This window comes from Pholcus phalangioides, unplaced genomic scaffold (genome assembly GCF_987345545.1).
Source record: "Pholcus phalangioides strain wild (caught in Gottingen) unplaced genomic scaffold, Ppha-v1.0 ptg000007l_1, whole genome shotgun sequence".
Lineage (NCBI taxonomy): Eukaryota > Metazoa > Arthropoda > Arachnida > Araneae > Pholcidae > Pholcus > Pholcus phalangioides.
The window spans coordinates 54,317,724-54,334,227 of NW_028301600.1; the positions used below are offsets into that span (position 1 = coordinate 54,317,724).

The 16,504-nt window shown below is 33.0% G+C and overlaps 1 protein-coding gene across 7 annotated transcripts in view; it reads right to left on the minus strand.

The window, feature by feature from the left end:
• Positions 1–429: 429 nt before the first annotated feature.
• The window catches only part of LOC149085499 (regulator of G protein signaling loco-like), a 45,772-nt gene continuing 29,697 nt past the window's right edge, over positions 430–16,504 (minus strand). For 3 of the 7 annotated variants that reach the window (XM_089233534.1, XM_089233535.1, XM_089233536.1), the window contains 5 exons: positions 12,955–13,152; positions 11,468–11,558; positions 8,962–9,119; positions 4,141–4,375; positions 430–850 (listed from right to left, as the gene is read on the minus strand). In XM_089233534.1, the coding sequence (XP_089089660.1) occupies positions 714–850; positions 4,141–4,375; positions 8,962–9,119; positions 11,468–11,558; positions 12,955–13,152 (819 nt within the window). In that variant the 3' untranslated portion in view covers positions 430–713. Of the gene's footprint in view, positions 851–4,140; positions 4,376–8,961; positions 9,135–11,467; positions 11,559–12,954; positions 13,153–16,504 lie in introns of all 7 variants that reach the window. The other 4 variants (XM_089233531.1, XM_089233533.1, XM_089233532.1 and 1 more) reach the window with 2 other exon arrangements.

The following is a 16,504-nucleotide window of genomic DNA, read 5'->3' on the forward strand; positions in this document are numbered from 1 at the left end:
GTATATTTATTTTAAACTCATATTACATGTAGTTTTTATTACCTTTCAATTTTAACTAATGACTTTCTGTTGGAAGATCTTATACGGAATACTGTCAGCAAATTTTTAATATCTCTTTTATCTACACCTTTTCGAGTGAAGGCCCTTTTTTGCAGCAAAAGATGGGCACACATCATATGGATTAATTACGCGGAACTTGAAAACTACATCGTGTGTAACTGAGTTATTAATAATTAATCATATCTCAATTAGAGGGTTTTATTATTTTGGATCAACTCCGTATACATCAATAACAGATGCATAAAGAACTGCTATCCCGATTGAAATAGACATATTAGTCGATATTGAGGCGAATTCTTTGCAGCAAGTTGAACTGATTTCTGTGAACTCAAATATCTTACCACACATTCTTTTCATGCTTTTTATTTTCAAAAAACTTGTTTTCATTATCATTTTTCACAATAAGTAGTATTTCACAAAAACTTACAGAAAAAAAACAAGATTCAAACTATGAATGTTATTACATAAATATGAACACCATATGGAACTAATGTAAAATTTATGATGCATTATTATAATACAGTTTCAACCATTACTATGCTAAAAATTGTGTAGTTGGTTCGGTCTCTTTTTCTATATTTACATACAAAACCTCTTTTCATTTGCGTTGTATTTTTTTCAGCGACTTCTTTTAAACTCCCGTGAAGACTAACTTATAAATTGCTGAGAATAGGATTTGAAGCATTAGATTCTTTTTTGATTCTCAAGAAATCGGGTAGTTCACAGTTCAGTTCGGTTCCACGTTGATCATCGAATCTCTTCTGTACACGATTCCACACTCTTGATATGTCTTTAAAAAAGAACTTGTAATTATTATCTCATGATATTTCACAAATGTGAAAGCGTAGATTGCTTGAAACTTATTTTATATTCAGTCTTAAGAACAGTAAAACTTTCTAAATTATTAATGGGTCGGAAAACATTAACTCGATAGCAACTCGTAGTGAATGCATACCGTCAATAATGCACAGGGCTCAAAAGAAAGTTAGAATTCTCTCCTTTTACTGATGAAGGAGATGTCTGCGACTGCGTACATTGGGTCCATCTACAGGTCCAATTTAGCTTGTCCTGATCTATTGTTTCTGAAATTTTACAATGTCATTTTACAATGAATCGGGGGGAGGGACATAAAAGTTCTTTAGCTCGCAAACGCGTCCATGTCCATCATCAAAGAAAGAGCATCCATATGGCTACAATAATACACATGCTCCAAATCAAAAATCAGCATGATGGCAATCATTGATTTCAAATTTAATGGACGTTTAATTGGGATTGCTTTAGGATACTTCGGTGAATATGGTACCGTTGAGCAGCAGGTTGAAGATGCCTGCTATAGATGTACCCAACTTTTAATGTTCTTGTTATTTTTTACTAACCCTTTAAGCGGCACAGCACTAAATCCCCTTTAAAATGTCATATCTTTTTAATGGTAAGCTTTCTTCTGATTTGCAGCCGATACAAACTAAGGGGTATAGGGAAAATGATTCCATGAAAAAATAACGTTTACAAAATATCTGGGCTTGTCAATGCTAAAATAAGAGGCTTTTAAGAAGTTTTGATGTATCGCCAATGCCGCTTATTACTAAGAAGAGTAGAACAGGTGGACACGGACTACGTTTTACGAACTGTATAATTATATTCTTCAGTTTTTGGCATTTTTATGCATATTTGCGTTTCACAATTCTAGAATTCTAATACTTTACCATATTCTGTAAATATGTTCGACAAAAAATATCATTTTGCTTAATTGAATATACACAGTTAAATCGCCTTATTGTGACCATTTTCAAATTTTGACATCAACTACTAGTAGCTAATGAAATAAGGCTAGAGTCGTTAGCGTGCTTGGTGCAAATACACTGTGAGATGTGAAGATTCTGAAAAGGTAATCAGTCGGTATTTTCACAGGCACACAAGGTACTCACTCTTTTGCAAAAAAAAACGAAGCACCATGAAGAAATTGACTTTTTATTTGAAAATAAATATGCGTAAAGCTAATACACACACAGCTAAAGTGAGATTATTAAAGTCGTAGAACCCATCAATGGCTCGCAATCGCACATTGAATGTTCAAATCAGTAATTGGTAGAACCCCCCCCCCCCCCGGCGGCGAGGCTTGCTTGTATACGTCGATGTAAGGAGTGATAAAGATTCCTAATCTCATCTTGCGATACATTTTGCCAAGCATTCATTAATTGTTCCTCCAGATTTGCACATTTTAGGGTACCCAAATCTGGCATCCTACCATGCCCATACATGTTCGATTGGTGAAGCCTCCGGTGACCTTGCTGGCCAAGGAAGAGTATTAAAAGCACGGAGGCAGTCCAGAGATATAAAGAAATATCTACGTATTATTGAACGATATTTTTAATGGCTGATTTCAAGAGAAGAATCATTTTGAAATTAGATGATTCTTTCTGAATCACACTTGTATATAAAAATCAAGAAACATACACCTCCCTGCACTTCCAATTTCATAATAAAACAGAACTGCCAACTAAATATGGAAAAATAATTTGATTTCATTCATCACTAATTGAGCAAATTGTAACCGAGAGAAAAAGGCGTTCCAAAACTTCTTTTAAGACAGCACATTTACTAACAAAAAAATCGGGAATGCCCTGGAAAACCGGGACATATGCTCACCTAAAGCATGGGGGCGTCACCGATAAATTTATTTTCAAAAGGAGTCGTGGTTCAAAAGTTTGCGAACCACTGCCTTGGGCTCGAAGCATCGCCCATAGAAAATATACATTTTGTTCTTTTTTATATGTGTGAGCCTGTTTTTCACTATATTTTTTCACACGTGTGTGGTTTTTGTTTTGCTTTTTTCCCCCATGCAGTATATTATATCCGAATTATTTTCTGGCTAAAGGGAGTCTTTTCCGTACAGTATAACTACAGTGTACGTTTGAAGCGGGGTTTGTAATAACAGATGTATTTAAGTGAATGGGGCAAAAATCGTAGATTACGAAATCGTATGTTATATCCGGGGTATCTTGTAAGTGTATTTGACTATACTTTCAACTTTTATGGTTATAAATTCATTCTTGTATTTCATGTACATCTTTTTCAGGACGTATGGGATATTTCAGAACGGTAATACGACATGCCATCCGGCTTTGAAATGTCTGAAAAATCTAGAAATAGCGTGACCAAGATTTCAAAATACTACTATTTTAGTCCCCCAATTCTCCACACTGAAAACCAATCGAGCATATTTTGAACAATTGATCTTTCTTTTCATATTTCACCACACACTTTCAAGCTGTTACTGAATGGACGGCTGTCTGCATCACTCCGTAACAACTTTATAGCATCATGAGTTGACTTCCACATCATTTTCCTAAGCTTGTATTGCACAACACAAACCATTTTTTCCTATAAAGTCCTAATTCGGCCTTTATCTCATCAACTTTGTCGCAGAGGTATAGCATTAATTTTAAAAAAACTCAAAATGTGTTCAGGAATCACACTGTACCAGTTTCAAGAGTGAGAATACAATCATGTGTCATAGAATAAAAACCTAAATTTTTATACGGTCCCCATGTCCTCTAACTTTCGATCAGAAAGTTGTTGCCCACTTTCTCCTGAGGCCAAAAAAGTTCTATGTTTCTAAACGCAATATTCGCTGCGATATTTTAATTTAAAAAATCAGATAAATTGGGAAAGACTAACGGACAGCGCCTCTCTCTCTCGGATTTTTGATTCAAATATCTCAGTGAATATTGCACTTGGAGACATGGAATTTTTTTGTTGGTCTCAGGAGGGACAGGGTAACAACTTTCAAATTTGAAGTTAGAGGACATGGAGACCGTATAAAAAATGTCGATTTTTTTTTATTCTGTGACACACTGTATTTTCACTCTCGAAACTGGTACATAGTGATTTCTGAATACATTTTGAGCATTTTTTAAGTTAAAACCATACCTCTACGACGAACGGTTGGTGAGATAAAGGCTGAATTAAGACTTACAGGACACCCTGTGTATGAGCTGGTGGTCATATTAATGTGACCTGACTGTTACTTCTTTCATTCAAAACTATTTTTCAGACAAAACGTGTATGAACGATACTTACCACAAGAATCGCGATGAGTAAATTTTCTTGGTAGTGAAGATCCCGAAGAAGAGGTTTCATTTACTGTTGCTTTATCAGACAAGCTTGTTTTTGCTTCACCAGTATCGTAAATGGATGATGATCTATTTGAATAACGTATAAGAGATACAGCTTTTTCCCGATTAAGTGACGAAGAATTTCTTCTGACCACAGCTTCGTCTTTATGGAAAGAATCGTTGAAACACAAAGCGTATGCCTGAAACGGAATTTCCGAAACTTAATCCTTTGCCTTTATAATAAATTCATAGTCTTTATTAGACGTCGTTCACTTGCCATATTTGTTTTATCGTGAACTAGTTTTGTCGTCGGCTGAAATTTCTTGAGGATCGTTGAATTGTCGAGAAAAGTTTCCGATTCAGTTCAAACCGCGAATGTTTTTTAATAGTTTCAGTTTAAGAGAGCTACGGGAAAATAATTTACTTCTTGTCACAATGTTTACCTTCAGTTCGATCTGTTTTTGTTCGTCTATCCTATCCAGGTAAGCATTTTCAATATATCCGATAGTAATGCGTAGAAATATAGTTTCAAACTTTCCAATAATCTGATAGCATTTCAAAAACTTGACATCTAAACGCGTTATTGTTTCACATTTAGTCGTTATTTTCTAAAGGCCTATATCACTGTTTCGACAACCTTCTATCTCTGATATTGGTATAGTCTTTATTTTTAAATTTCAGAGGTGGTTTCTAACGATATTGTATTTCCAGTGTTATAGAATTTCAAATATTTGCTTTTAAGATTTTGGTCTTAGAAACAACCTCCGACCATTTTTAAGAGAAATTGATCTAGGTATTTACAGGATTTTTGACAGACATTCTTCTAGGAACATTTAAAAATAAATGAAATAAATCGATTGCGTAAAAAAATCTCCTTAGCGCTGTCTCAATGCGAAATTGATATTGGTTTCAAATAACGATCCAAATTATTACCTTTAAAACACTTAGAATTGAATAAAAAAAAGTGTTTAAGAGGTTAGATACTGTCCACAATGGTGAGATATTCTTAAAAAAAAATACAGAAAATTCTATTTCCTACTACGAGTTAGTAGTTATTGTGTATTCAAACTGTGTACTGAAGCTCCACCGTTTTGTAACATGGGTAATCTCTACCTATATATATCAATCGATAAACTTAATTCACTACGATTTACGTTAATATTAAACTTGATATGTATACAGGGTGAATGTGACCTGTTCTGCCAAACGAAAAGGGATGATAGACAGGCTCAAGTGGAACATAAAACACAGTACCAACCCTTCTTATCTGGAGCCGCTTTCGAGTTATGATAGATTTGTTATGGAAGAAAAATGTGTCAAGTCTGAAAAATCCCAAATTTGAAGTTTCTAAAAGACACGCAAACTAAGTACATATTTGGAAGGAAAAGAAAAGCATCCTATAAGATGATAATATTTTCATCGAAATATCTGGATTTATCGGTGAGCTACAAGCACTGAAAGATTGGCAAAGTTCAAAATCGGATTGTCACCAGAATTTTTAGCCCAATTCCGCAAATACTGTACCTTTCTAAAAATCAGTCAAATTTACCAAAAAAACTTGTCCATTCTACCAGCTCTTGAAAGAGCCTAAAATAAACCATAACGATGTCCTGGTTCAGCAGAAATTTAGCCTTTTGTATGCATCACTGAAATCAGCGTTTGTCTAGGTAAACATTTTAGTAGATTTTGGTGACAATTCGATTTTTTGAACTTCGTCAATCTCTCGGCATTTGTGCTCGTCATTAAATCCAGATACCCTGACAGAGGTGGTGTCACCGTACAGGATTTTTTCTGCAAAATCAAACTGTCTCCAAAATCTGTAACCGCCAATTACGAATTTTCGTCGAATATCTATTTCGACACTGTTTCATTGATGTATTTCGAACTGAATTGTATAAATTTCTCTCTTTAACCACAACTCCTATATGGTTTATTGTAAGCTCTTTCGAAAGCTGGTAAAATCTACAAGTTTTTGGTAAATTTCACCGATTTTTGATAGAAAAATGTTTGAGAAATTGGCAATTAAAATTTTTTCAACAATTCGATTTGGAACTTTGCCAATTTTTCAGCGCTTGTAGCTCACCGATAAATCCAGATATTTCAATAGAAAAGGTGTCACTTTATAGGATTTTTTCTTTATAGGAGTCTGAGAGTAGGTGTTTCAGAAACTTCACAAATTCGGGATTTTTCAGACTTGATGTATTTTTTTTCCATAATCGATTATCAACGATAACTGCAAAACGGTTCGTGAGAGGGCAGGGTTGGTAGGATGTTTCATGTTCCACTTGGGCTTGTCTATCACCCCCCTTTCGTTTGACAAAACAAGTCACGCACACCCTGTATACAGGGTGTCTCAGTAACAGGTTTATAAACTTCTAGGAGGGGTAAGATGCACCTAGATGACTCGGAATCACGTCCAATGCAGGGTCGGAAATGTTTTCCTAACGCGTTATATGGTAGTTCCATAGTATCCTGCTTGATCGCTGAATCTATCATGCCTTGATTACTTCTTTCAGAGTCCTCAGACTGAAGCCATATCAAAACATTGGTGTATGACAACTCTGTTGACAGCACTGAGGAACATGTTGCCTGCATTGCGGGGAAGTCCTGAACATGCCCGGAATCTTCCAGGATGTTCGATATTCAATGCCTCTGAGATGTGAGACCTGAATTATAGCTCGTGGATGTTACTGTGTACTCCTTTGACCTCTGTTACTTTTCGATGAACATTTATTATTAAAACGCGGTGTGGTGTTCATTTGGTGTTCTTCCACTTCTGGTGTTTTCTGTGTACCCTACCGCATGGATAAATGAATGCCAGAACTTTGCCACTGGACTTATCCCGTTGCCGAGATCTCTTCCAGCCCAGCTTCGTGGCAGAGTGTGGAACATGTACCCTACCGCAGCACGGACGCATTTCCGACCATGCATTGCTATGTGATTCCGAGTCGTCTAGGCATACCCTAGAAGAAGTAACCTAGAGAGGTTTGTAAACCTGGATCTGAGACACCCTGTATATGTTTTGGGTATTCATAATATATATATTCTATCAAAATAGTTTTTACTTTTGAATTGTAAGAGAACGTTTTTTAAAACTTTTACAGTGTAACACCGGCCTAATGTATAATAAAATAATGCAGGAAAAATTGAATAATTTCCCTCTATACAACGTTTTTCTTTTTGTCTTTATCGCTTGTAAAAAAAACCGTTTTTAAAATATATGCTCAATGAAAAAACCTAAAATTTCTCTAATGCTTCAAACTGGCTGGTATCTGAAAATTTAACAAAAAAAAGATACCTACTAATCTACTAAGAAAACAGTTACCGTGTTCGTTTTTTTTTACTTTGAGGGTTTTTGGAATTTTCCAAGACACCAGTTACAAAATAATTTGAAAAAAAGAAAATTGGTACAACTTCATTAAAATATAGATATATGTTGAAAGACTATTAATACATTCCATTAAATTCCATCCTGTGTTTACAATCGTTTAGTTTCTCACTCAATCAGCTATTTTCGAAAAGATATTCAATCAGAGTTTTCATTCAAGCAATATTCAAAGAAATTGTTAAATTTTTCATTTTTTCAGAATACATGGTGATAGGCTTTCTTTTTGACATGCACTTAGATCGCTTTCAGATATAAATCTATTACTATTCAACTAGCCTATCAAAATTATTTTTTTGTGAAAATGTGACGACGAACTTGAGTGGGATCCGGAAAACCAAGTGCAAGATATGCACATGAACTTTTCATTTTTATTTTTGTCATAATTAGTTTGTAGAAACTATCACTTCGGAAATCAGTTTCGATCAGGAAAACAAGCATTTTTTCAACTTGCTTCGTTTGACCAAAAATAACGTTCAGATATTCATGTGAAAATACTCAAGATTATATTACACTATATATCCGTTTTAGTATGATGTACGGAAGTTTTCCCAAAGTAAATACAGTCCACGCCGCTTAATATGATCACATCGGGATTCGGGGTTTCTGATAACAATAACTGAATGATAATTGCATCCGAAAAAAAATGTCCCGTTTTCAAGTACGGTCACCATACATCCCGTTTGGTAGAACGGGATGTATGGTTTTTCCCCTTTTAAGGTAAAATCCTGCATTTTGAGGCAGTCTAATGCTTCAGCCATTGTGAGGCATTAGAATTGAACTGCCTAATTTATATCAGGAATTAAGATATTTTTAAATATATAATACATTTCATAGATCCCTTGGGAAAGTCTCTCGAAGAAAGAAGTTTGAATCTAGTGAAAGAAACTGATCAAGAACTGAAGGGAAAGGCTTTTTTTTTTGTTATGGATTTGCTTTCACCATAGGAAGGCCATTGCAAAAGCAGCTCCACATGTACATGGATAACAGAGAATGCTACGGACTAATTACGACATGAAGTACGGAAATGTTTGTCAACACGGGAAGGGGAAAGACAGAGAAAACCTTCTATAAACCTTCTTTCTTCTATTAGACTCCTACATAGTCTTCCAGCCTGATAACGATAACTTACAGGGAAAAAAATAAATTTGGTTGAACCCTTGTTTCAGAATGCACAAAAGAACTTTAAACGGAAAAAAAAATAACATAAAGCGAACTCCCGATAACTTTTAACGAATTATTTCTATGTTATTGTATTGGTTTGTTCTGTTATTTGCTTAAGTGATAACAATACCCAAAAATAATATTATCCGTGATTCTAATAAGCGGCGTTGACTGAAATATTCACCGTTTCGATTCATCTTCAAATAGCTGGACTTAATATAAACCACATTAACTTACTTGTTTGTTATTTTCAAGATCAACTATTCCATAATCATCAAAAATATGCATTCCTCTTCCTTTAATGAGCTCGTCAAATACTAAACTGGCAACATTTCTTTCGGAATTACCTTTCGGCTTGGGTACTTCAATTCTTAAATTTGTCTGAGACTTTGCCTCTAAAAAAAAGGATCCTAAAATATAGTGTTCATATTACTTGTATTTCAGAATATCTGATACGAAAATTCGTAAATATATTTTTTTTATAAGTGTGCAAACGAAATACTGTATTTATTCATACAGTTTGACTACTTCAAGAATAAGTAACAGCTGAGTTGTTAGCTTTCAGAATGAATTACTTCTAGAATTCAATATCTTTATTTCTTCTCGGTCTTCAAATATAGATGTTTTATTTGAATATTCGTTCTAAAATACCTTGCCATGAAATAATTTTCCTACTCGATTTTGATGTGAAAACACGTATGGTAACTGGAGAACTAGGAATAGGTCCATAATAGTTAAGAATAAGAGTACATTTTAATAAAGAAATTCACAAGACTGATGAAAAATTTATCTGCCGCTTCTGTTGAGGAATGATGGGAAAGAATTTTTCGCGAGATTCCTCCGAATTGAAGCTCGGTTGAGTTGTAAATATAGAATCAAAACAATTTTTTTTTTTAAACTTGGAAAAGTTTCTGAAATTCAGGAGAAAACTATTTCGTAAAATATTTTCAAATTTAAATCCCAAAAGTATATCGTAGGAATCAAAATGTTATTTTTTTTTTCACTTCAGATATTGATTTCACGACAGAAAAAGAAAAAGTAAAGCAAAAATATTAAAACTTTCAGAATTCTTGAAATTTGGCAAAGAAACTTCCTATGATTTTTTCTTTTAAACCGAGCATAAAATAATATGTTTTGAGAATTCTTTACCACTCAGTAAGTGGAAATGGAGCCACGTTGATGTATCTTTAAATTAAAGTTATCAATGTCATATATCGAGCTGAATCTTATTCTGTCCAATGAAAGTTTCAAATACCAAGTATTGTGTACTTAGTGACCTCGGCCATAACATTTCCTTGCCTATTTGACATTATCAATAAAGTACGGAAATCTGAATGGTGGCATCTCAAGCCTATCAACAGAAAAAAAAATTCTGACAACCATTCTAATATAATAAGCAACTCAACTGTCTTAATGGTTACTCATCATGAAAATTTGACTCATAATTCAACGGCGTAATTCTGGGTTTTTTTTTTTTTTTGTATTAATACAAAATAAACTAGTACTCAAATTCTAAAATATTGACACAATTCTTTCCTAATCACTCGGGAAGTTTTGAATGTGAAATATATTTCCTCATTGATTTTTCTTAAAGATAAACAGTGAAAATCATCGAAATAATCGTAAACAAAATCGATATAGTCATATGCGAAAACTTTTTGAGGGTTTTCCCTGTCTTCAAAGAATTCCCGTGACCTGCCGATGCCAACCCTGCTAACCATTTTTTATTTCGGTTTTTTTCCGGTTTTTATTCATTTTTAAAGTTTCTATGGACTTTTTGCCCACCCTGTATTTCGTTGATATAATGATAATAAATCACAATTGATATTTATTATAATATAAGTACTTAAATTCGTTTTCTTTCTAAATTTACGTGTTTTGTATAAATTAAATGAGCATCAGGGTGGTCTTGTGATTTTTGTCTGGCATTTACTAAATTATAGAATCTTTTTTTTTTTGAAGCTGGAAACAATTTCTCGAAAAGATTCTATTACTGAAATAGCGAGAAGAAAATGTTAGTTCGCAATATATCGAATTTAAATTTGGGGTACTTTTTGCACAATTTATTTTAATTTTTATACCATAATCATTTCAAAGCGAAGTTAATAAGCAAGCATTAAATTACAATATTCTACGCATCAGATTTCATCATTAACAGCCAAGTTTTTATATATTTCCCGACAGAAGTCGCTATTCAATTTTTCTTTTATCGTTTCCATTTGATGAATAATATAAAGGAAATGCGATATTTATATTTTTTCATATTAATTACTAACACTTTGTTGTTTTCATCATCAAAGTAAAATATCCAAAATATTAAAATAAAATTAAGCTACCTCACAATAAAATTTTCCAATTTACGTTGAAACTCTCTTATATATACATAAATAATAACTTTTTTTTCTCTCTCACCGCAGTACCATATTCCTCAAAATAAGCTTTGCTGTACATGATTTTAAGGAAAAAAACAACAGCTTTAGAAGGCTGCGACTTACGCAAATGCAATACATACGAGAGTTTTGCGAAAGAAAAGCCTCAAAATATTAATGAAAATTGCTTAATTACTATCAGATATCGAGTAAATGAATTTTATTTCAATTATTTTGAATAGTTTCTGAATACTGAACAACTATTTTCGAATAAATATTTGTTTATGGAAACGAGTATTTTTTTCGTGAAAGTTAAATTTTATTCCGAGAAATGGTGCAATGATGAAATGCGAGTATACAATTCTGATCAGTACCTTTTGCAAGATCATTTTTGCGAACAATTATCTTGCATTTATCTGCAGCACATATAGGGCCGTTTAGATTAACAGGAACGTCCGTGTTACCCTGAAAAATGTTTTAAAAAATAACTTGAACATCTATACATCGCATATATATGATATTAGTAAATTAAAAACAGTATATATTAGTAAAAATTTCCAGATTATATATTACTCTCAAATATATATATATATTGAAAATCATCGAGAACACTTTTTCATAAAAAAAAATTTCTTGTCAAGTATGTGCTCAAGAATTGGTTACATGTATTTCATTTCTTTGATATAAAATTCCGACAGATGTCTTAGTTGACACCATGTAAATCACGATAGTAACCCTTTTACTTTAATGTTTGTTCGTCTTTTGCAAAATTCTTTTAGGGTTTGAGATCAGAAAATTTGGGAAACCTCTGTGAAACTTCAAGTAAACCATTGAGGAGTACAACAAAAAAGGAGTAGTACACAGAGTGTCCTGTGAGTCCTAATGAGGCCTTCATCTCATCAATCATTCGTTGTAGAGTCATTGTTCCAGTTTAAAAAACGCTCAAAATGTGTTCAGAAATCACCTTGTACCAGATTCGAGAATGAAAATACAGTGCGTCACAACATAAAAAAAATCTAAATTTTTATATGGACACCTGTCCAAAAAATCTCAATCAGAAAAAATTGTTGCCTATCTCTTCTGAGGTTAGCAAAAATAATTCATGGTTCTAAATGCAATATTCACTGAGATATTTGAGTTCAAAAATTGGAGAGACCAGCTTGAAATAACTGAAAGAAGCGTTGTCCCTTAGTTTTTGCTCTTTTTCCCCAACTTTTATCAATTCTTTGAATTCAAATATGTCAGTGAATATTGTACCTAGAAACATGGAATTCCTTTTGTTGGCCTCAGAAAAGACAGGGCGACAACTTTCTAATTAGGTTTTTGAAGACAGGGTGTCCGTATAAAAGTTATTTTATTTCAATTACTATGCAACCCCTTGCAACATATATGGTGTATCTGATTTCTACACGTTATTTCGAATATTGCTGCATCTCTGCCGACGAATAGCAGCTGAATGATGGGTTCTACAAAAGGCGAAATTTCCTCCACTCCACGGAAAGCACCCCCTCGCCGCTTGCCTTACGTTCCCACATTGTATGTGAATGTTGTTTGTTTTGGCAAGTTTTATCACCCCTTACAGTTCCGACCATAAGTTACACCCTGTATAACCCAGTAGGGTATGTGAGAGTTTTATCGCAATACTTAGTTTACAAAGATGATCTATAGTCGGTCAACACCATGTACAATCATATCCAAGCGAAAATGAATTTCTGATAAGTTTTTATGTTCTCATTAAATTTATAATCAATAATTAAGTATTGATAAACCATGAAATAATTCAAGTGTTGTAAAATTATTTTCTGTGCGTTATTCGTTTTTATTTGGTATTTTAACTTTGTAAAAGATATAGTTTACTTACGTACTGCAAGTTGACATTCCATACATCTAGTCCATATCTTCGTAGCACTGGTTCCAAAACATCAAAGCACCGTTTCTTTGGACTACATTTTACAGCTATTTCTTTCTTAAATGGCAACTCTAATCGGATTAGGGTTGTGCCTCTAACCATTATTTCTTGACCTCCGAAAAATGAAAATTTCTTGTCCAGAGGAATTTCCTAAGGGAACGAAAACGAGTGACGTCTCATTAGTTTTCATTAATTTCAGTCATTATTTTATTAATTTTTCTGTGGGTTAGCAAATCAAATATTTTATGTTCCAGAAAAATTGGTGAAAAAATACATGTCTAAATTATAAGTAATACGGATTAGTTAAATCATTATTTAAGTTAGCGGAATATTGTTCATGGGAACTGCATATATACCTTATCCTCTCTTCACCCTGGCTATTAAAAAAAATTTTTTTTTATTGGTTTGTGTTTATTGTATGTCAAAATTTAAAAAGAAAAAAAACTGATTAATTAATGGGGTCGATAACTTTACTAGGACCATTTGAATTATTTACACATATGTGTGCTTCAGGTCTTAACTTGAAAAAGAATCACTATATAAACCATTTAAAATCATTAAAAACCTTAAGCAAAAAGAATATGAAAAGATCATAAAAATTTAAAAGTACAATTATTTCGTAACATCCAAGATTACACTCATATTTATTCAATAAATAAGGTAGATATGCTCATAGTATACTGTACACACTGCTCAAAATAATCAAGAAATATGTATTATATATTTGTGTTCATTAAAATTTAGTTGACACAACTCTGTTGTAACACAAGTGTTTGTGAATATCTAACAATGGTCTTTTTCAATATTTTATCAATTAAATGTTTAAAAATCTCTCAATAAAATAAAAACTACATTTTCCCCTAATTGTTTTAAGCCATGTAGTTTTAGAGTGCGCTTTTTTTTTTAAACAATATATTACAATTAGTTTGCTAACAATCACTTTTGTTTAGTTTATTTATTCTGGAATGTTTATTTTACAATAATTAGCGTGAGCAAATCAATTTTACTCGTTTCTTTAGATCATTCAAAAAATTTTGTTTCAGAATAAAAATTTTTTTCTCATTTAGACTAAAGACGTTTTAATATTTTAAAGGATGAAAATAAAATCATAATTTATTATATTTTTATTTCCAGACTTGTGTAAAATGTCGTTAGATTTATCAGTCACTTACAAGCAAACAAAACTACATGTGTTACATGCATAGACTTTTTATTTTTGTCACATAACAAATTAAAACCAGAAATAAAGAACGTAAAGTGTGTAACGGCTATTATAATTAATTTAATTACCATGTCATGAATGAAATTATTTTCAATTCATTTATTTTTATCATATATTTTCTAAGCATAATTTTTTATATATATTCTGACTCACTTCACCTTATAATCGCTAAATTTTACATTACCCAACATTCAATATTTTTATATTTGCGAATACAGCTCTTAATCGAGGTGTGAAACGATCCTGGGCTATATCGTTAAGTATACATTACTTTGCTTTCCTACGTAAATAAAGTCAGGAATTCGAAAATTTTAATTTGTTTCCATGGAGATATTCTCCGAAAAACTTCGCTTGGTGGTGACATTTAGAAATTCTTAGGTAAAGTTTTACAATATGAAAAGTTGTATATAATATGAGTTTTTGCTTTCAGTGATATATTTTACGGAAATGCATCTTTTTTTTGTCTGGTTTAACAAGCATTACTTTCTTCTCATGTTCGCCAAAGCTAGTTATCGTATAGTATCAATTTCGACTTGAACGAAATTTCGATACAGTCAAGTGCCCATACTTGGGACAATTTTGAACTTTGCACAAAAAAATCAACCCCCCAACGACGCGTTAAAATTTAAAAAAAAACCTACATTCCGAAGGTTGTCTAGGCCTTCGTACTGATAATTTCAAAATTTTGGGTGTGCATTTAGTACCTAAAAAATTAAATAAAATGAAGTTTGTCCCAAGTCAAGCATGGGTACCCAAACTTGGGACAATCCAGCTTTTGTGTGTTATTTCATGTTTAAGTGCCTTAATTTTAATTTGGGACCGGTTGAATCTTTTTAGAAAGAAGTCCCACGACAATATTCATCAAAAATAGCGTCACAACTTTTACGACAAAGTCACAGAGTAACTCTGGCGAGAAAATATCACACATCACAGCCCACATTCAAAAAAAGGAACAAATAAACTTTTGAAGTAGAAAAATTTGAAAAACTAGAAAAACGTTTATGCATGTAGTGACTTGTGTGTGTGTGTGTGTGGGCTGACACGAACTAACAGAGAACAAAACATTGAAATTTTTAAAAAACTCGACGACAAGTGTTGCAATCTCGGACGACGCTACGAGATTTCTCACAATTCTCTTTATCTAATTTATTGAAACTTCATCAATGTTATCAACATCAGGAAATGAGAACAAATATGTTTTACCCATGTAAGGTATAGCTGTTCACTATCCCATAAAATGCATTGTGAACAGCTGCCCATCTGAACTAGCGTCTATGATCATTCCCATGTAATTAATTTGTAAATCTATGTAATGTGCCTGTCTAACGTGTAACAGTGTTCCAAGTTTATACAAACTTAGTTTTTTTTCTACTTGAGCCGGGCTGTAACTAACAATAATAGCGAGAAAACAAAAAAAAGATTGAACCGGCATTTTATAGGGAAAATATTTAACCTAACATTGCCCTAAATCATGAAACCCCCATGTCTCTGAACGTAAATGGGGTTTAAACCTTAGTAGTTCATTAAAAAAAAACTTACCGATTTTCGGGAAAACAAAGGAAAATCTTTTTCTCTCTCGCTCAACCGAAACACTTTCTACACTACTGAAACTATCATGAAATGTTAACGCAACGACAAACGAACGTGATGACTTTCTTTAAACGTAATCAGCAACAACTGTCAGGGCTGCCAACACATTGAAAAAAAGGCCTCAAATCGTCCCAAGTATGGGCACCTGACTGTATGCAAGTATTACGGCAAATAAAGTGCCATTTCCTGTAGAAAAAAATCACGTTTTCTCCCGTTAAATTTCACTACAGACTTCCATACACTGACATAATACATTCAAATGTTCAAATGCCATTTCCAGATAGCATGCATCAACAACTTCTCGTTTCGATACTTTCAAATGTTTTGTTTATGAACTCTGAGGTGGTTTTCGATTACTTCTCACTCAAAGTTGGAACAGGTTTAAAAACATAACCTCATTTTTTGAATTTTTTTATACATTAACGTTGTAGTATATTAAGAAATTAAGAAATGTAGAAATGCATTAGACATTATAAGAAAACATCTTCAGACATGAATAGTTTCGACATGAATATCATGATAAAATTTCTTATACTGTGTACTATAATGGATCCCGCTTATAATGTTCGCACTACGTAAGAACGTTTTCCTGCTTAGCACGACTCATTTTTACTACTCCACCTCTAATATTCATCGAGATTTCCCGTTTAAAGCGTTTTCCCGCTTACAACGCTTTTTCACGATGGTTTT